Source organism: Tachysurus fulvidraco, chromosome 22 (assembly GCF_022655615.1).
Source record: "Tachysurus fulvidraco isolate hzauxx_2018 chromosome 22, HZAU_PFXX_2.0, whole genome shotgun sequence".
Classification (NCBI taxonomy): Eukaryota; Metazoa; Chordata; class Actinopteri; order Siluriformes; family Bagridae; genus Tachysurus; species Tachysurus fulvidraco.
Genome location: NC_062539.1, coordinates 1,958,589 through 1,978,420, shown reverse-complemented (window position 1 = coordinate 1,978,420; position 19,832 = coordinate 1,958,589). Strand labels below are relative to the sequence as shown.

Below are 19,832 nucleotides of genomic sequence, written 5' to 3'. Positions count from 1 at the left end.
ATGTCTGTATGTGTGTGTGTACAGTATGTCTGTATGTGTGTGTGTACAGTATGTCTGTATGCGTGTGTGTACAGTATGTCTGTATGCGTGTGTGTACAGTATGTCTGTATGCGTGTGTGTACAGTATGTCTGTATGTGTGTGTGTACAGTATGTCTGTATGCGTGTGTGTACAGTATGTCTGTATGCGTGTGTGTACAGTATGTCTGTATGTGTGTGTGTACAGTATGTCTGTATGCGTGTGTGTACAGTATGTCTGTATGTGTGTGTGTACAGTATGTCTGTATGCGTGTGTGTACAGTATGTCTGTATGTGTGTGTGTACAGTATGTCTGTATGTGTGTGTGTACAGTATGTCTGTATGCGTGTGTGTACAGTATGTCTGTATGCGTGTGTGTACAGTATGTCTGTATGTGTGTGTGTACAGTATGTCTGTATGTGTGTGTGTACAGTATGTCTGTATGCGTGTGTGTACAGTATGTCTGTATGTGTGTGTGTACAGTATGTCTGTATGCGTGTGTGTATGTTTGCGTGCGTGTGTATATGTCTGTGTGTGTGTGTATGTGTGTGTGTGTGTGTGTGTGTGTGTGTGTGTGTACAGTATGTCTGTATGCGTGTGTGTACAGTATGTCTGTATGCGTGTGTGTACAGTATGTCTGTATGCGTGTGTGTACAGTATGTCTGTATGCGTGTGTGTACAGTATGTCTGTATGCGTGTGTGTATGTTTGCGTGCGTGTGTATATGTCTGTGTGTGTGTGTATGTGTGTGTGTGTGTGTGTGTGCGTGTGTATATGTCTGTGTGTGTGTGTGTGTGCGTGTGTGTGTGTATCGTCCCTTTGATATCAGCGTCACAGTTTCTTCTTGTGGTTGCTGACGAGGACGTTAACAGCGATCCTGCCGTCCTTCACCTGAGCTCTGAGGTCCGGTTTGTGTTTGAGAGCGAACACCAGCGCCCTCACGGTCCTCCTGTACGCTCTGCTGATTAATCGTGAACACTGGTGAAACACTTCCCTCTCCACATTGTCCACCAGGGCGGCATCAGCCTGACAGAACGACACACGATCCCCAAACATCACGTTCAATGCGTTTCGGATTTTAAACAGTGAGCCGATTGAGATGTGCAGGAATGTGGACTCACCTCTAACCCCAAGCTGTTAGCCAGGATCTTTCTGCCGTTGCTCCTCAGTTCCTCGCTCTGTTTATCACAGCGGACCTCCAGTGACGGCTTGTTGGTGTTCTCCTCGATGAAAGTCCTCCAGTGTGTGTAAACCTGCCGAGCTAAAGACTTCACCTCAGGGTCTGGGTGCTTCTTACGCAGCGTGTTCACTGTGTGACCTGAGAGAGAGAGGGAGAGAGAGAGAGAGAGAGAGAGAGAGAGAGAGAGAGAGAGAGAGAGAGAGAGAGAGAGAGAGAGAGAGAGAGAGAGAGAGAGAGAGAGAGAGAGAGAGACAGCGAGAGAGAGAGACACACGAGACGCGAGATAGATAGGGAGATATTAGGCGATAGCGAGCCCAGCTATAGAGATCTCTCATATTCTATAGATGATCAAATCATTTTTATATACACGCAGAGATTTGTGAGAAGATATAGTAAGGACAGCGATATATTGATATTGTGTATATATATTTAGATATATATCACAAGATATATATAGATAGATATATATAAACACTATAGAACACATATTATATTTATAGATATTTTTTAAGATATATTATCAAGTATAGGTTTTAATATATACATATATATTTTATCAATATAGTATATATATTATATACATATATTTTTTTTATAATATATCAATATATATAAAATAATATATATTTATCAATATATTTTATACATATATATATATATATATATATATATATATATATATATAAACATCTATATATATATATATATATATATATATATATATATATATATATAGATATATATATTTTTATATATATATTTTTCAATATATTTTTATATATATATATATACATATATATTTATCAATATATATATATATTATATATACATATAGATTTATCAATATATATATATTATATATACATATATATTTATCAATATATTTTTATACATATAAATATATAAATATATATATATATATAGAGAGAGAGAGAAAGAGAGAGAGAAAATATACATTCATGTTCTGATCAGTGGATTACAAGTAAAAATTTCTATCTAAATGATGAGACGACTCCTTTTATATATTTATTTATAAAGGAATCATAGCAACAGATATTGTGATATAGATCTACACAAATATACAGTGTATATATATATATATAAATGTTTGTATATAACTTTATTTATAAATATTCCCAAACATTGTGCTTAAGCTTTTAAAATGTACAGATATTCGTTTAATTGTTACAGATCTTTAAAAACCTCTCTCTCATTTTCAATGGTACATTTTTTAGTGTATATAAGTAAATGTTTATACTTATGATTATTTGTCCTATTGCTCACTCAGCTACAGTGATATAGATAAACTCTGTATCTGTTCAGTGAGTCGGTTCATTTGACTCCTACTGATACGACTCCTTGGACTCGCAATTGACTCCCTTAATGACTTGTTAGAAATGGGACGCGTTTTGTTATATTTCGTTTTGTTTATATTTCTTATATTTCCTGCTCGTGTTTAAGATGAAGACAATTTCTCACCAATCCTGGTAGACTTGAGGACTTCTTTGGAAGGGACTTTCTTGTCCAGCTCTGTCAGGGCATTTAGTATGTTCTCTTTGGTCTGACCGGGCAACTCTAAGATAGACTTGAACCTTTCGATGTCCTCGATCACCACGACTCTCTGTGCAGAAAAAAAAAAAAGGATTCACACAGAATGTTTCGTTTCAGTACAAATTACCATCCATTTTATGTCCACATCAGCCATCAGGAGCAACCGACATTCTCATACAGAGTATTATTACATTTGATATTAACATTTTAATACAGATTGACCTTCTTCTTCTTCTTCTACTTTCTGCTTTTTCTGTTAGGGCTCGTCACAGCGAATCGTCTGTTTCCACCGAACTCTATCCTCTAATTACCTTCATGTCCTCATTGAACACATCCATACTGTATATCTCCTCTTTGTCCTTCCTCTTGTCCTCTGACCTGCAGCTCCATCTCCAACATCCTTCTAACGATATAAACATCTCCCTCCTCTGTACATGTCCAAACCATCTCAATCTAGTCTCTCTGTCCTTGTCCCCAAAACGGCCAACCTGAGCCGTCCCTCTGATGTGCTCGTTCCTGATCCTGTCCATCCTCGTCACTCCTAAAGAGAACCTCAGCATCCTCGTCTCTGCTACCTCCATCTCTGCCTCGTGTCTTTTCCTCACTGTTACAGTCTCTAACCCATCAGCAGAGCTGCTCTCACTACTGTCTTCTACACCTTTCCTTTCATTCTTGCTGACACTCGTTTGTCACACACAACACTCCTGACACTCCTCTCCACCCACTCCCACCCAACTGTTCTCACCTCTTCACCTCTTTTCCACATGCCCTGTCGCACTAGCTGGTTGACCCAAAGTAATTAAAACTCCTGCACCTTCTTGACCCTCAGCCCCCGTAACCTCACTCTTCTACTTCCCTCCCTCTCGTTCATACACGTTTATTCTGTCTTACTACGACTGACTTTCATTCCTCTTCTTTCCAGAGCAGACCTCCACCTTTCCACATGTTCCTCCACCCGCTCCCTCCTCTCACAACAGATCACAATGTCCTCCACAAACATCATTATCCATGTTGATTCCTCTCTGACTTCATTAGTCAACCTGTCCATCACCATAACAAGCAAGAAGGGACTCAAACCCGATCCTTGATGCATCCCCACCTCCACCTTGAACTCCTCTGTCTGACCTTCAGCACATCCCACAGCCGTCATGCTCCTCTCATACACATCCTGAACTGATCTGACGTACTTCTCTGCCACTCCTGACATCCTCCTACGGTACCATAACTCCTCTCTCGCCACCCTGTCATACGTTTTCTCTAAATCCACAAAGACGCTGTGCGTCTCCTTCCGACCATCTCTGTACATCTCCATTAACCTTCTCGGAGCAGAAACCGCATCAGTCGTGCTCTTCCCCGGCATGAATCCATACCGCTGCTCACAAATATCCACTTTTTTCTTATTCCAGCTTCCACTACACTTTCCCAGAGCGTCATCGTGTGTCTCGTCGACTTCATACCTCTGTAGGTTCTAAAGCTCTTCACATCAGACTTGTTCTTAAAGATCATCACTAGAAACTTCTCCTCCATTCCTCAGGCAACTGCTGTCTCTTCTAGACACTTCCACACCTCCACAGGGGTGTCACCTGGGTCCAACAGCCTTTCCACTCTTGTTCCTCCTCACACTCTTCCTCACCTCATCTTTTTATAATCTTTGCTATTTCCTGCTCCACAATATTCACCTCTTCCTCCAGTCGTTCCCTCTCTTAATTATAACAGATTGACTAATGTATTATTATTATTATTATTATTATTATTATTATTATTAATGAGATAAACAGTAAAATAAAGGATTCAGATGAATGACCACTGACCTTTAAAGACTCTATTGTTGCCTGTTTGTACACTTTCTCCTCGTGTTGTTGTCCTTGTTTTGCCTCATCATTCTTTGAAATACGGACTACAAATTTATCCATTTCTTTCTTTCTTTCTCTCTCTTTCTTTCCCTTCTCCTCTTCCCCTCCTTTCTTTCTTACCTTCTCTTCTCACCTTCCCTTTCTTTCTTTCTTTCCTTCCCTTCCCCCTCCTTTCTTTCTTTCTTTCTTTCTTTCTTACTTACTTTTAGATCTTTCTTTCCTTCCCTTCTCCCCTTCCCCTCCTTTCTTTCTTTCTTTCTTTCTTTCTTTCTTTTAGATCTTTTTCACCCTTAATGACCAGAGCCTACTGCACTTTCCAGCACTTCACCATGTAATAATATAACTAAACACTTACTAAATAAAATTAATAATAACAACAACAACAATAATAATAATGGAAAATAAACATAGCTTGCATGCTACCGATAGCTTAGCTACGTTCCATGACTATTGTAACGAGATGGAAGTTTCAAAATAAAAGTAGTCACTTTACGACCGTTCGAGGTCACACACCAGTATATAAGCAAAACATGAGGAAAAACACACGACACAAAAATGACATAAAAACGACTAGAATACAAACGCTGCAAAATTAATACGACATATCACCGAACCTTTAAATTGAAAAATGGTAACGCTAGCATTGTTTGTTCGGTGTAAGTCACGTGATCGTCGAATTTACGCGCGAGTTTTTGGACGGATTAGCCGATTAGCCTATTAGCATATCATCTTTCTCAGTACTGTAAGTTTTACTTTATTTTTTTATTCTAATGCGTTTTATTACAGGAATGAACCGAAAGGACGACTTTATGTGCATTGACGGTGCTTTTGTCTTATTTAATTTACATTTCGTTGAATTTTAAAACGAATAAACGTTAGCTGTATGTATGTGGGCTTCGTCCCAATCGCCTCCCAGACCCCTTTATATGTAGGGAGCGAAACGAAGGCTGGTGCGCACTACGTAGGGAATCTTCTCTTTAATAATGAGGTGTTTGGGATACGGCCATAGTTTATGGACACTTGTACACGCAAGAGCGCTTAAAGTTCTCGCTGCTTTTGTCCTAACTTGATTTCCTGTGGATTAATTCGATAAAACATTGTTGTATTTCTTTTTTTTATTTAGTTAGTTTTTTTTATCGTCATGGAGGCGCCTCAGAGTCTCGCGGTCGGTGTTGAGGATGTAAAACAGTCAGAAAAACGGAAAATGTCCAGTGAGTAAAAGTTCATCATGTTATTAAATAGTTAGCATTAATTATGCTCTGTGTGTGTGTGTGTGTGTGTGTGTGTGTGTGTGTGTACTGTGTGTGTGTGTGTGTGTGTGTCTGTCTGTCTGTCTGTCTGTCCTGATACTCACTGTATGTCTGTCTGTGTGTGTGTACTGATACTCACGGTGTGTCTGTGTGTGTGTGTTTGTGTGTCTGTCTGTGTGTCTGTCTGTGTGTGTATGTTTGTGTGTCTGTCTGTGTGTGTACTGATACTCACTGTGAGTGTGTACTGATAATGTGTTTTTGTGTGTGTACTGATACTCTGTGTGTGTGTGTGTGTACTGATACTCACTGTGTGTATGTGTGTGTGTACTGATACTCACTGTGTGTGTGTGTTTGTGTGTGTGTGGACTGATACTCGTGTGTGTACTGATGTGTGTGTGAACTGATACTCACTGTGTGTGTACTGATGTGTGTGTGTGTGTACTGATACTCACTCTGTGTGTGTGTGTGTGTACTGATACTCACTCTGTGTGTGTGTGTGTACTGATACTCACTCTGTGTGTGTGTGTGTGGTACTGATACTCACTCTGTGTGTGTGTGTACTGATACTCACTCTGTGTGTGTGTGTGTGTGTGTGTGTGTGTACTGATACTCACTCTCTGTGTGTGTGTGTGTGTGTGTGTACTGATACTCACTCTGTGTGTGTGTGTGTGTGTGTGTGTGTGTGTACTGATACTCACTCTGTGTGTGTGTGTGTGTGTACTGATACTCACTGTGTGTGTGTGTGTACTGATACTCACTCTGTGTGTGTGTGTGTGTGTGTGTACTGATACTCACTCTGTGTGTGTGTACTGATACTCACTCTGTGTGTGTGTGTACTGATACTCACTCTGTGTGTGTGTGTACTGATACTCACTCTGTGTGTGTGTGTACTGATACTCACTCTGTGTGTGTGTGTACTGATACTCACTCTGTGTGTGTGTGTACTGATACTCACTCTGTGTGTGTGTGTACTGATACTCACTCTGTGTGTGTGTGTACTGATACTCACTCTGTGTGTGTGTGTACTGATACTCACTCTGTGTGTGTGTGTACTGATACTCACTCTGTGTGTGTGTGTACTGATACTCACTCTGTGTGTGTGTGTACTGATACTCACTCTGTGTGTGTGTGTACTGATACTCACTCTGTGTGTGTGTGTACTGATACTCACTCTGTGTGTGTGTACTGATACTCACTGTGTGTGTGTACTGATAATGTGTGTGTGTACTGATACTCACTCTGTGTGTGTGTGTGTGTGTGTACTGATAATGTGTGTGTGTACTGATACTCACTGTGTGTGTGTACTGATAGTGTGTGTGTACTGATACTCACTGTGTGTGTTTGTGTTTCAGGAGATGTTCAGCTGGACATTGAATACCTTTATGAAGTTGTACCACAGCTTTCTAAAGTTTTCAGAATTACCGATAAAATTGGAGAAGGTTTCTCATCTTTTCCTCTTTATTTACATCCATGCAAACATTTATTTATTCATTCATCCATTTAATCATTTATTTAAGATCAAACAGCGGGATTAAAGTCTTACTATGACCTCAAGTTACTCAGGAAATTTACAAAGGGAATTATTTAATTAGAAGTGGTTTAATTCTGTTATTAATATTTTTGTGCATTTATAAACTTTAAATAAAAATAAAGTGTTATCTCATGTAAATAAATCTGTGGTCCTACGTTAGGTACGTTCAGCTCTGTGTATCTGGGAGAAGCACAGATGAGCGACGGGACGAGAGAGATGTTTGCTTTGAAGCATCTGATCCCTACGAGTCACCCGGTGCGGATCGCTGCAGAGCTGCAGTGTTTAACTGTCGCAGGGTGAGAGACCTTCAGTGTGTGCGTGTCTGTCTGTCTGTGTGTGTGTCTGTCTGTCTGTGTGTGTCTGTCTGTCTGTGTGTGTGTCTGTGTCTGTCTGTCTGTCTGTCTGCGTGCGTGTCTGTCTGTCTGTGCGTGTGTGTCTGTCTGTCTGTGCGTGTCTGTCTGTCTGTGCGTGCGTGTCTGTCTGTCTGTGCGTGCGTGTCTGTCTGTCTGTGCGTGCGTGTCTGTCTGTCTGTGCGTGCGTGTCTGTCTGTCTGTCTGTGCGTGCGTGTCTGTCTGTCTGTGCGTGCGTGTCTGTCTGTCTGTGCGTGCGTGTCTGTCTGTCTGTGCGTGCGTGTCTGTCTGTGCGTGTCTGTCTGTGTGTCTGTCTGTCTGTGCGTGTGTGTCTGTCTGTCTGTGCGTGTGTGTCTGTCTGTCTGTGCGTGTGTGTCTGTCTGTCTGTGCGTGTGTGTCTGTCTGTCTGTGCGTGCGTGTCTGTCTGTCTGTGCGTGCGTGTCTGTCTGTCTGTGCGTGTCTGTCTGTCTGTGCGTGCGTGTCTGTCTGTCTGTGCGTGCGTGTCTGTCTGTGCGTGTCTGTCTGTCTGTCTGTGCGTGCGTGTCTGTCTGTCTGTGCGTGCGTGCGTGTCTGTCTGTCTGTCTGCGTGCGTGTCGTCTGTCTGCGTGCGTGTCTGTCTGTCTGCGTGCGTGTCTGTCTGTCTGTGTGTCTGTCTGTCTGTCTGTGCGTGTCTGTCTGTCTGTCTGTGCGTGTGTGTCTGTCTGTCTGTGCGTGTCTGTCTGTCTGTGCGTGCGTGTCTGTCTGTCTGTGCGTGCGTGTCTGTCTGTCTGTCTGTGCGTGTCTGTCTGTCTGTGCGTGCGTGTCTGTCTGTCTGTGCGTGCGTGTCTGTCTGTCTGTGCGTGCGTGTCTGTCTGTCTGCGTGCGTGTCTGTCTGTCTGCGTGCGTCTCTGTCTGTGTGCGTGCGTGTCTCTGTCTGCGTGCGTGCGTGTCTCTGTCTGCGTGCGTGTCTGTCTGTCTGCGTGCGTGAGTGTCTGTCTGTCTGTCTGCCTGTGTCTGTCTGTCTGTCTGTCTGCCTGCCTGTGTCTATCTGTCTGCCTGCCTGTGTCTATCTGTCTGCCTGTCTGCCTGCCTGCCTGTGTCTATCTGTCTGTCTATCTGTCTGTCTGCCTGCCTGTGTCTATCTGTCTGTCTGCCTGCCTGTGTCTATCTGTCTGTCTGTCTGCCTGCCTGTGTCTATCTGTCTGTCTGCCTGCCTGTGTCTATCTGTCTGTCTGTGTCTATCTGTCTGTCTGTCTGCCTGCCTGTGTCTATCTGTCTGTCTGTCTGTCTGTGTGGATGAATCTGCAACCACTGATGTTTTTGTGTTACAGCGGTACAGAGAACGTGATGGGAGTGACCTACTGCTTCAGGAAGGACCACCACGTGGTGATCGTTATGCCCTACATGGAGCATCAGGCCTTTGTGGTAAACAGAATAAAGATGATGTGAGAGATGAAACATCAGCGTAAAAGGATGTGGGTTCAACTGAAACTTCCGTGTCTTCTCTAGGACATTGTTGAGAAGCTGAGTTTCGAGGAGGTTCGTCACTACATTTATCATTTACTCAAAGCCTTGAAGCACATACACAATTTCGGGATCATCCATCGGGATATCAAGCCCACCAACTTCCTGTACAACCGGCGGGAGAAAAAGTATGTGCCCCCTTTAAAACTGTTCTATAATGTGAAGAAGCAGAGCTACATCTTGTACTTTTCAGTAGAAGGACAAGATGATATTTTTATTTTAACAGTTTCTAGCAGTTTTAATGCTACTATTTATATAAACCTGTGACTGGCAGCTGAACTACAGTCAGAGCTGCTTTAATAGAGAATTCAACACCACCTCTGTCCAATCACAATGCAGGATTTAATATCGCCGTGGTACAAAACCTCACAATGATGAAAATGGGGAGAAAAGTTTACAAAATGCAGCACTATGTACACAAAAGATAGTAGTTCATATTGTGTGTGTGTGTGTGTTGTTAGGTACGCGCTGGTGGATTTTGGCCTGGCTCAGGGAACTCCTGACACTCAGATCGAGCTGTTAAAGGTGGTGAAATCTCAGAAAGCTCAGAAAGAATCACACGGGAAACAGGCTCTGGTTCCTTTACCCCCTAACACGAGGAGCTGTGCACCGCACACGTCCACAAAAGTGCTAGTGAAAAGACCGTATCCAAACCAGCGCACAAAACACACCAAGGTTTCTGTTTCTGTCTGGGACACAAACGTTTCTCTTCGGGTCTTAGTTTAAACATTTAGCAGCTTTAAGGCTACTGAAAATCTCTCTTTTTATTCAACTCGGCTTCCTTTTGTTTCATCCCTCCTTTTATGGTGCTATACATTTATTTTCCTAATGTACATATCTAACAACATGTGTCACATCTTCTCTATGGACACTTTAAAGCCTCTGCGTTTCCTCTACGGACGCTTTAAAGCCTCTGCGTTTCCTATACGGACACTTTAAAACCTCTGCGTTTCCTCTACGGACGCTTTAAAGCCTCTGCGTTTCCTCTACGGGCGCTTTAAAGCCTCTGCGTTTCCTCTACGGACGCTTTAAAGCCTTTGCGTTTCCTCTACGGACGCTTTAAAGCCTCTGCGTTTCCTCTACGGACGCTTTAAAGCCTCTGCGTTTCCTCTACGGACGCTTTAAAGCCTCTGCGTTTCCTCTACGGACGCTTTAAAGCCTCTGCGTTTCCTCTACGGACGCTTTAAAGCCTCTGCGTTTCCTCTACGGACGCTTTAAAGCCTCTGCGTTTCCACTACGGACGCTTTAAAGCCTATACGTTTCCACTACGGACGCTTTAAAGCCTCTGCGTTTCGAATAGAGCATTTAATAGTATATTGTTCTACAAAAGCCTGATTAAATAAGAGCCACAGCGTCTCATGCACTCGTTTTGTCCGTGTCTCTGACGCTTCTTTCTCCAGCCTGTACTGACGTCATTCTCGTTTCCTTTCTCAGGAGCTGATGGGACTTTGTAAAGGGTCTCGTTCTGTGTTCTGCGAGAGAAACCTCAACAGCGTCAACACCACTAAGACGCTCACGGATAAAACCGAGGTGAGTAGTTTCTTATTATTTCAGTGTAAATCTCCGCTTATGGGTTTTTTTCCCCTTCAGAACTTTCTTTGCATGTTACTGTTTCAGGGACCTGTGATAAAACCTACAAAGACCGACGACATCATTCCACGTAAGCTCGTCTCCACAAAACGCCGGGCTGTCCCAGCTCGGGCACCGGCGACCAACCAGAAAACAAAACCTGTGACGCTAAACCTGTCTCTTACCTGCAGCTGCTATATGACCGACCGCATCTGCAACATCTGTCTGTCCAGGTAACACCAGCTGTAACAAACCACGCCCACTTCTGCTCATTTGCATAATATGCTTGAATAAAACCAAGTGACGGTTACAAACACGCCAAACAAGTGTATAGATAATTTGTGAATATTCATGAGCACTTAAAGCAGAACGTGTTGGCGCTGTATCTATAGAGGGTCTCTAGATTTGATTTACTCGATCCTTTCTTCTCTACAGGAAGCAGCAGGTGGCTCCGAGAGCAGGAACGCCAGGATTCAGGGCTCCGGAAGTTCTGACCAAGTGTCCTGACCAAGGAACCGGTGAGGCCATGATGCACTGAGTACAGGATTTCACACCTAGTCCTAATTTTAGATGATCTCTATAATCTAACTGCACTTTTACTCTCCTCTAGCTATCGACGTGTGGTCTGCCGGCGTCATCCTGCTCTCCCTCCTGAGTGGCCGGTATCCGTTTTTCAAAGCCAATGACGACCTGATGGCCTTGACTCAGATCATGACTATCCGCGGCTCGAGAGAAACCGTGCAGGCGGCTAAGAAATTCGGTACGTTTTCCCTCTTTGTATTTACGCGCGATGTTCATGCCGAAGCCGCCGATCTCATCTCGGTCATGTGACGCAGGCAAGGCGGTGGTGTGTAGCCGCGAGCTTCCCCGACTCGACCTGAGGATCCTGTGCGAGACGCTGAGAGGACTGCGCTCCTGCGAGGACGACTCGCTCCCGGAGGAGTTCCAGGTCTCGCGTCATCCTGCGGACGTTAAAAAAGCACGACCCGGCAACCGAGCGGAGAAACAGAGCTGTGCGGAGGATAACGCCGCAGAGCCGCACGGTGCGGGATGGGACGCGGTTTCTGACGAGGTTTACGATCTTCTGGACAAACTGTTAGATTTAAACCCAGCCACGAGAATCACTGCAGCTACGGCAGTGCAGCATCCGCTGTTTAAAGACATCAGGGACTGATCAGATATTTATCCGGCAGGTTAGTCGTAATTATCCTCAGGGGAAAACCTTTGTAATATAATGTACTATATATTTAGTGTATATTTATTTATCGGAGGTTTCATAAACACACCGTAGGTCATTACGTTAAGAACATCTCTAGCATTTTTTATTATTATTTCTTCCTTAAAAACTAAAATGTAGCATTGTTTTATCTAAATGACTCTTTATGATTCAATAAATATGATTCAGAATCATTTCAGTGTGATTCAGTATAGCACGGTAACTACTTATGTGCCAGATTAACGATTAATAACTTCAAGATAAAATGATTTGTAAACGTGCAGTCAAGTTGTACAAAAAGGGAACTTTTTATTAAATGTCTGGAAATTATCCATGATTTATTATTTTCACTAAGAGAAATCTCTTTAAATACATTGGCTCATTCATTCAACACTAAATGTAACCCTGCACTGTTTGTTCAGAAGTGCGCCAGTTATTTCGCTCGCCTTCTGTCTGTAATTGATATAAAATATAACTTTCGTTGCCCAAATGATCCCTTTGGTGTTGAATTTTTGCTTGTGATCGACGAAACTGAAGCGACTACAGTACAGAGTTCTTCTGAGCAGCTCCTGGATACGACACATCGTACGGCTACTAGTACACGAGCACGGCGTAGGTGGTTAAGGGCTGTGTCCTGATCAGTGTTCGCTCTCACTACAACCGCTTTGTTTTATGACTGATGTTTTGTCGTAAAGCTCCCGGGTGAAACCCCCCTACGTCTCTCCTTTAGCTTTGGCGATCTCCACGATTCGAGCCAAGACGCTCTCAATCAAGTCGAACGTGTAGAGTGCCGACTGCAACACCTGCAGAGGGACAGAGAGATGGAGATAGAGAGAGGGAGAGAGACAGAGATGGAGAGAAGGACGGAGAGAGAGGGAGAGACGGATGGAGAGACAGGGAGAGATGGAGAGAGGAGAGATGGAGAGAGAAGGGGAGACGGAGAGACAGAGAGAGACAGAGATGGAGAGACAGGGAGACGGAGAGAGAGAGGGAGAGACAGATGGAGAGATGGACGGAGAGAGGGAGAGACAGAGATGGAGAAAGACAGAGATGGAGAGGGATAGATGGGGAGAGGAGAGACAGGGAGAGGGGGAGAGAGAGGGAGAGACAGATGGAGAGACGGACGGAGAGAGGGAGAGACAGATGGAGAGGGATAGATGGGGAGAGACAGAGATGGAGAGAAAGAGGGAGATGGAGAGAGGAGAGATGGAGAGAGACAGGGAGAGGGGGAGAGAATGAGTGATGCTCTTTATATTTTTGAATATTGTCATTCATTTAATTCACGACCATTTAATTAGAAGCCACACAGGATTGTGTTATGATGTTAAACAGACACAAACACGGTTCTCGGTTCCTAACTAATGGCTACACTTCGCTGGTTCCATCGTGCACAATATCAACATGTCCTTTTGCCAGCAGGAATAACAAAGTAAAGCCTCAGTCTGTCCTTACACTTAAACATAATTAGCCTTGTTAAACCGGCTGCTTACTGGATACTGTGTAAGGTTTCAGATTAAAAAGGTAGAATATGAAGTAAATCAGCACCTGGAGCTGCATGTCCGGAGTCATGTTGGGTAACGTGTCGTTGCCGACGGTAACCGTGCAGGTCTCTAAAGAAATACACAACAACAACAAAGTCACACTGTGCTGCAGAAAACTACCACAAACACAATGTTTTATTTACTTTAACACCAGCGAGTAAACACTGTTAAACTCTCTGACCTGCGGCGCTGCTGCTGCTGCTGCTGTTCTTCTCCTTTGTGCTCTTCAGCTCGGCCTCATAGTGAGCTCGGGACATGTTCAGGCCTGTGCGCAAGGGCTTCAGGTAATTCTCCTCAATCGTACACAACTCACTCCATATCCCAGTCTGAGGAACACACACAGGGTCACACACACACACACACACACACGGGGACACACACACACACAGGGTCACACAAACACAGGGTCACACACATGAACACAAACACAGGGTCACACACACTCACACAGGGACACACACACACAGGGTCACACACACACACGAACACAAACACAGGGTCACACACACACACACCATGAGCATGTTGGGAAATGCAGCAGACTTCTGAAGATGAAAGTTTTGGAACATCTCCTACCTCGTTGTGCCGTTCTTTATCCCTGATTAGCAGATAACGCAACAGATTCAATGACTCCATAATCCTACACACACACACACACACACACACACAGAGGTTCAAGGTAAAATTCTTTAATATTTCCACATTACCCTGATAAACAAAAAGATAGAGAGACAGATCCATATAAAGACGGACGGACGGACAGAAAAATTCAGCCAAATGAGATAAAATGAAAGAAAAGGAAGTTGTTGATTTTGGGGAATGTCGTGTTACCGGTCTAAATTGTGTAGCAGGTCAGTTTCTGGTCCCTGAGGAAGACTCAGTGCTTGACGCAGTAACGGCAGGAGATGTTTCCCCAGAAACCAGTCGTTCTCGTGACCAGGCTACAACGGAGGGAAAACATAGTCAGTTAAAATCACGATGAAACACTTCATATCCAGGCGAATTTATTCATTTACAACATAACAAGGGGGGTGTGGCGGTGGGCGGGGCAAGCGTCACGTGCGTGACGGGTTCGATCGGCACTCCTGCGCCGTACCTTTAAGGCGAGGTCGATCTGGTTCTTGATGTTCTTGATGATGAAGCCCTCCACTCCTGCGTGCTCACTGGTTTTCAACATGCACCTGAATCACCAACACAACGTTATACCGACGTCGTCAGGACGACTCGACGTCACGATCCGTTCTGTTACGTTTCTGACGCAAACGTTCAAAAGGTGATAAAAAAGAAAGGAAAAAATGTTTTGGACGAAAGACTTACCTGAAAAACTTGTATTTGGCCTCGGTGTTAAATTTGTCGATGCTCAGCTGGAACACGGAGAGTCCTTTAATCCTCTGTAAACACACACACACACACACACACACACACACACACACACACACACACACACACGTGTTTCTAGCTTCCTAATAAGCCAAAACGTAGAATCAGAAAATATTTTGAATGAAACTTTTATCGCTCGGCTCAACGTCGTGATCCTACTCTTGTCGTGTCGTTTCCATGGAAACTTACACTTATGATGCCTGTATGCAGGTTCTATAAGCGTACGGCGCTCATGAAACAGTTATAAACGCATTACTAACAAACAGACCGCTGTACTTCTGGTGTTAGCGTGAGAGGAATTAAACAATTCACGGAATCGACAGTCGCTGATTATTTTCCTGTCGCGACACGACACACACACTGTTTTACTCCTCGGGTCGTACAGAACCCGGCGCGGGTCTTACCACATCCTGAAGCGGACACAGCGTCATCACCTTAACCATGTTCTGAAAAATACACAAACGTACAGACAGATCACGTATGAGCTCGTGTTTCTGAGGGTCTTGCATGAGATACGTAAGTAGGACGAAGGGACGCTGCTCTACCTGTGGGACGTTTAAAAAGGATTTTAAATCCAGCAGGTCACACGGCAGGCTGCTGTCCTCCACTCGCACCAGCGTCTTCTCATACAGCTCCTGTGGAGGTTTTACTCATCATCATCATCATCATCGCTACAGGACGATATATGATTTTAACAGCCGACTTTGTTTTGTTTCTTTCTACCTCCTATTTTTTATTTCATCACTTTATTTTTTTCTTTCTGAAAATTTTTTCCCGTGTCGTCTTATTCCCCCTTTCCCACCGAGGCAGTTTGAGCGCAGGTTCGGAGCCTAATTTAGAGACAGTTCTTTCTGTTTCGACAGCCAAAGTACCGGCTCTGAACCAGGAAAAGTGGTTCTCAAGTACGTTGCTGGTCTAGACTTAAGAACTGCTTGCGTTAGGGGCTGTGGGTGGGGCTGTGGGCGGGGCTACTGTTAGTGCATTTGATAATGTACCTTAAGTATACTAATGTTTAATACACTTTTACTTTACCGCGATATGATGACTTATCAGCACACATGATAGTAGGTAGCTACATGCTAAGGCTAATTTTTTTCTGTGTTAATGATAAAATAACGTTATGTACTTTATCGATTACAACCTCCGTTTATACAGATTACACGGAGCTGCACGTACACGTCGGATGCTAATGTAGGTTCACAAAGCCATGAGCATTAACAGTAAAGCAACATCCGCCATTGTTGTTGTCGTGTTTGTGTTTGCCGCTGCTGCGCTAACGTTGCTGTGTAACGTGACACGTATACAGTGACGTCAGACTCGGCTCTGTGACGCTCTCTAACCGATGTAAAGGCAAACCGGTTCTTAGAAGGTTCGCCAGTTGAACCAACTTTGAACCAGCACCAGCGCTAGCTCTGATCCAGCACCCGGTTCTTTTTGGTGGAAAAGGGGCAATATTCTTCGTCTTGTTCCTCTTTTACCTTTTATTAGATTATTGTTTTAAAAAGCGTTCTGTTCCTACCAGCCCCTTCTGCAGCCGGGATTCTTCAGTCCTGTTACACAACCGAGAGTCAGGATTAGAGCAGAAAGAAACCCATAAACAACTAAATCAGCACCTGAAGAGAGGTTTACCTGCTGAGTAAGAGCTCGACGTATTCCATGTTACACTGTAGGACAAAAACTGGGCTGAAAAAAATACAAAGAATAAAAGTCTCAGGTGATGAGAATGTCATGTATTAACTCTGGAGCCATGATGATGATGATGATGATGATGATGATGATCAGTACCTGAGCACAGCAGGGAACATGTCCACAGCGATATGGTGCACGAACAGGAGGTGTGCCAGACTCGCCAGAGACTCCGTCGGATATCGGACTTCCTCCTCCAGGAATCCGGGAATGTTGCGCTTCCGCATAATATTGTGGGATAACAAGTCCAGGAGAGACTCACCAATACTACACAGAGTGAGCTAGAGAGAGAGAGAGAGAGGGAAAGAGAGAGGGAAGGAGGGAGGGAGAGACACACACAGAGACACAGAGAGAGAGATAGAGAGGGAGGGAGGGAGAGAGAGGGTGAGGGAGGGAGAGAGAGGGAAAGAGAGAGGGAGAGAGGGGAGAGAGAGAGATACACAAAGAGGGAGGGAGAGAGAGAGGGGAGGAAGGGAGGGGGAAGAGATACACACAGAGAGGGGGGGTACACAGAGAGAGAGAGAGTGAGAGGGGGGGTACAGAGAGAGAGAGTGAGAGAGGGGGGTACACAGAGAGAAGGAGGGGAGAGAGGGAAAGAGAGAGAGGGAAAGAGAGGGAGAGAGGGGAGAGAGAGAGACACAAAGAGGGAGGGAGAGAGAGAGAGGGGAGGAAGGGAGGGGGAAGAGATACACACAGAGAGGGGGGGTACACAGAGAGAGAGGGGGGGGGTACACAGAGAGAAGGAGGGGAGAGAGGGAAAGAGAGAGAGACAGAGAGAGAGAGGGGGAGAGGGAGTTACACAGAGAGAAAGAGGGGGAAGAGAGAGAGAGAGAGCGAGAGAGAAAGTGAGAGGGGGGAAGAGAGAGAGAGAGAGAGAGAGAGAATGAGTGATGATGCCCTTTATATTTTGGAATATTGTCACTCATTTTAATGTCGTTTCATTAACAATTAAAAGCTACACAGTGGAGCAGGAAAAAAAACGTGATTATTTCTTGTGATTCTTTCCAACAAGAACCGTTTCCTTACCAGGACGTCGGTGGCGAAGTCTCTGAGCGGAGACGTCTTTAACGTGTCCTGATCCTTCAGCTGGACGTCCAGCAGCGGCTCGCTCAGACTCTTCATACAGCTGGAACGACAGCACGTTAGCGTAGCATCCACACAGTCTGTCTTTCAAACAGATGCCTTTTTACAAGCGCAGTAAATTCAGTAGCTGTTAGAGTTTCAAACATTAAAGTGGCGGTTTGTGACTTATTTAGGAGTTTGTCTAGAATTATTACAGAACAGTAAAATACAGTGCAGGCACTAACGTTTATTAGTCCCTAGTTTTTTTATTGTAGTGGTTCTCAGGAGTTTTATTTTATTTATTTTTTTTAATAATGAGCACTTTGTCATGTTTTCTGGCCCTGGAACAAACCCAGCTTAGGGTACAAGGTTTCACCAGAAGAGGTTAGGTCATGTCCAGCTTTAGAAACCTACAATTTCAGGATCTCCACCCGGAGCTCATCGTCCCTGGAGATGCGGCGTTCCTGAATGTTCTCTTTGATCTCCTCCACAAAGGGTCGGATGAAGCGTGACAGAGCCGTGCAGCAGCGACACAAACCGAACACGTCGTCCTCCTCCTGCTCTCGGCTCTGAGGAACAGGAAGTTTGGACACCTGACTGAGCACCGTGGAGAGAGTCATGCCCAGACTCGAGGACTTCCTCTTCCCCAACTTCAACAGCACTGTGGAGGGAGTGAGAGAGAGAGGGGGAGAGCAGGAGAGAGGGAGGGAGAGAGTGAGAGAGAGAGTGAGAGAGAGAGGGAGAGAGAGAGGGAGGGAGGGAGGGAGGGAGGGAGGGAGTGAGAGAGAGAGAGAGAGAGGGAGGGAGGGAGAGAGAGAGGGAGGGAGGGAGAGAGAGAGAGAGAGTGAGAGAGAGAGGGAAAGCAGGAGAGAGGGAGGGAGAGAGTGTGTGAGAGAGAGAGCAGGAGAGAGTGAGCAGGAGAGAGTGAGAGAGAGGGAGAGAGAGAGGGAGAACAGGAGAGAGGGAGGGAGAGAGAGGGAGAGCAGGAGAGAGAGAGAGTGGGAGAGAGTGATAGAGCAGGAGAGAGAGAGAGAGAGAGAGAGAGAGAGAGAGAGGTCACATGAAAGTCAAGAAAGGAAAGAGAGAAAATTGAAAATGAAAACAGAGAAATTTTTCAGACCTAAAATAAAAAAAATCTACATAAAATGAATATACAAACCAAATATATATAAAAAAGAAAAAGGACAAAATAATAAAAATAAAAGTATTATTATTACTATTATTAATAATTAGTCTCTTGTCCACATGTTTAATATCAGCAGTTTTTTCCTCACCTGTCTGTAAGGGTGTGAGCAGCAGAGTGATGCTTTCAGCCACAGCATCAGGATCAGCTTCCTCCACCTGCTCCAGCAAACCAACCAGCAGCTCTTTAGGACTGCACACCTGAAAGCACACAGAAATCCACCGTCACGTCACGTCACGTCACATCACGTCACGTCACGTCACGTCACGTCGTGTGCTGATCTCCAGTGGACTCACACACCTGCAGCAGATGACAGAAGATGGCGTGACAGTGATGCAGGTTCTTCTCTTCCTTTTTTAGCAGAACTTTGACTAGCGGTCCCAGAAGGTTCCAGCCCATACAGTGTACGATACTCTGTAATATAAACACAATCGGTCATCGATCAGTAAAACAGCGTGAATGTGAAATATCTCCGCAGTAAAACGTGCGTCACGTCGTGCGCCGTTCCGTCTCACTTTGTTTCTCTCGTCGATGACGACACTGAGGACGTGAGCACCGTGTCCCTGCTCGATGCAGCTCGTCCCCGCCGTGCGGAACACGTCAAAGTCGGCCGGAGAGAAGTTTTCATCCTGAACGTGTTGCTGCACAGAGAACCGGCGGATCAGCAGAGGAGAAATTGTCAGAAAATGAGGAGATAAAAAAAGACAAATAAACTAATAAATAAAGGTGAACCTGCGTGATCTTACACATCTCTGTACGACATCACTGAACTGCTCCAGCGCCATCTTACTGCATGTCTGTCGTCTCTGACCCAGATCACCTGCACAGGCACCAGGACAATGCTTTATACTCTCCTGCTCTCTCTCTCTCTCTCTCTCTCTCTCTCTCTCTCTCATTCTCTCTCTCTCTCTCTGTCTCTGTCCCTTTCTCTCACTCTCTCTGTATCTCTGTCTCTCTCTCTG

At 44.6% G+C, this 19,832-nt stretch overlaps 3 protein-coding genes across 5 annotated transcripts in view; 1 reads left to right on the top strand and 2 right to left on the bottom strand.

The window, feature by feature from the left end:
- Nucleotides 1–704: 704 nt before the first annotated feature.
- Nucleotides 705–5,127, bottom strand: tceanc2 (transcription elongation factor A (SII) N-terminal and central domain containing 2). Its single transcript, XM_027158243.2, has 4 exons — nucleotides 4,558–5,127; nucleotides 2,675–2,816; nucleotides 1,137–1,333; nucleotides 705–1,041 (listed from the first exon to the last, which is right to left on the bottom strand). Exons 1-4 carry the CDS (start codon nucleotides 4,657–4,659, stop codon nucleotides 847–849), a joined length of 636 nt encoding a protein of 211 aa, XP_027014044.2. The 5' UTR covers nucleotides 4,660–5,127; the 3' UTR covers nucleotides 705–846.
- Nucleotides 5,128–5,212: 85 nt separating this feature from the next.
- cdc7 (cell division cycle 7 homolog (S. cerevisiae)) lies at nucleotides 5,213–12,212 on the top strand. Of its 2 annotated transcripts, none has more exons than XM_047806298.1 (12): nucleotides 5,213–5,341; nucleotides 5,723–5,810; nucleotides 7,202–7,288; nucleotides 7,541–7,676; nucleotides 9,041–9,134; nucleotides 9,219–9,361; nucleotides 9,695–9,758; nucleotides 10,668–10,763; nucleotides 10,851–11,035; nucleotides 11,238–11,320; nucleotides 11,413–11,562; nucleotides 11,639–12,212. In XM_047806298.1, exons 2-12 carry the CDS (start codon nucleotides 5,741–5,743, stop codon nucleotides 11,974–11,976), a joined length of 1,446 nt encoding a protein of 481 aa, XP_047662254.1. In that variant the 5' UTR covers nucleotides 5,213–5,341; nucleotides 5,723–5,740; the 3' UTR covers nucleotides 11,977–12,212. The 2 variants fall into 2 exon arrangements, with proteins under 2 accessions (XP_047662254.1, XP_027014038.2); XM_027158237.2 differs by having other exon boundaries at nucleotides 9,695–9,908.
- A 95-nt stretch (nucleotides 12,213–12,307) lies between these two features.
- The window catches only part of glmna (glomulin, FKBP associated protein a), a 9,435-nt gene continuing 1,910 nt past the window's right edge, over nucleotides 12,308–19,832 (bottom strand). The window contains exons 2-19 of one of the 2 annotated variants that reach the window (XM_027158238.2): nucleotides 19,617–19,690; nucleotides 19,386–19,511; nucleotides 19,171–19,284; nucleotides 18,962–19,070; nucleotides 18,102–18,348; nucleotides 17,652–17,751; nucleotides 16,725–16,906; nucleotides 16,569–16,622; nucleotides 16,459–16,489; nucleotides 15,485–15,574; nucleotides 15,344–15,385; nucleotides 14,877–14,950; nucleotides 14,656–14,740; nucleotides 14,391–14,500; nucleotides 14,136–14,199; nucleotides 13,741–13,885; nucleotides 13,564–13,628; nucleotides 12,308–12,821 (exon numbers count right to left, since the gene is read on the bottom strand). In XM_027158238.2, coding sequence (XP_027014039.2) covers nucleotides 12,732–12,821; nucleotides 13,564–13,628; nucleotides 13,741–13,885; nucleotides 14,136–14,199; nucleotides 14,391–14,500; nucleotides 14,656–14,740; nucleotides 14,877–14,950; nucleotides 15,344–15,385; nucleotides 15,485–15,574; nucleotides 16,459–16,489; nucleotides 16,569–16,622; nucleotides 16,725–16,906; nucleotides 17,652–17,751; nucleotides 18,102–18,348; nucleotides 18,962–19,070; nucleotides 19,171–19,284; nucleotides 19,386–19,511; nucleotides 19,617–19,655 — 1,767 coding nt within the window. In that variant the 5' untranslated portion in view covers nucleotides 19,656–19,690 and the 3' untranslated portion in view covers nucleotides 12,308–12,731. Of the gene's footprint in view, nucleotides 12,822–13,563; nucleotides 13,629–13,740; nucleotides 13,886–14,135; nucleotides 14,200–14,390; nucleotides 14,501–14,655; nucleotides 14,741–14,876; nucleotides 14,951–15,343; nucleotides 15,386–15,484; nucleotides 15,575–16,458; nucleotides 16,490–16,568; nucleotides 16,623–16,724; nucleotides 16,907–17,651; nucleotides 17,752–18,101; nucleotides 18,349–18,961; nucleotides 19,071–19,170; nucleotides 19,285–19,385; nucleotides 19,512–19,602; nucleotides 19,691–19,832 lie in introns of both variants that reach the window. The other variant, XM_047806297.1, reaches the window with a different exon arrangement.

Coding starts and splice junctions, on each gene's coding strand:
- tceanc2 (XM_027158243.2), bottom strand. CDS start 4,659: ATGGATAAATTTGTAGTCCGTATTTCAAAGAATGATGAGGCAAAACAA. Junction 2,817..4,557: donor CAACAATAGAGTCTTTAAAG/GTCAGTGGTCAT, acceptor TTTTCTGCACAG/AGAGTCGTGGTGATCGAGGA. Junction 1,042..1,136: donor CTAACAGCTTGGGGTTAGAG/GTGAGTCCACAT, acceptor TCGTTCTGTCAG/GCTGATGCCGCCCTGGTGGA.
- cdc7 (XM_027158237.2), top strand. CDS start 5,741: ATGGAGGCGCCTCAGAGTCTCGCGGTCGGTGTTGAGGATGTAAAACAG. Junction 7,677..9,040: donor CAGTGTTTAACTGTCGCAGG/GTGAGAGACCTT, acceptor TTTGTGTTACAG/CGGTACAGAGAACGTGATGG. Junction 11,036..11,237: donor TGCAACATCTGTCTGTCCAG/GTAACACCAGCT, acceptor TCTTCTCTACAG/GAAGCAGCAGGTGGCTCCGA.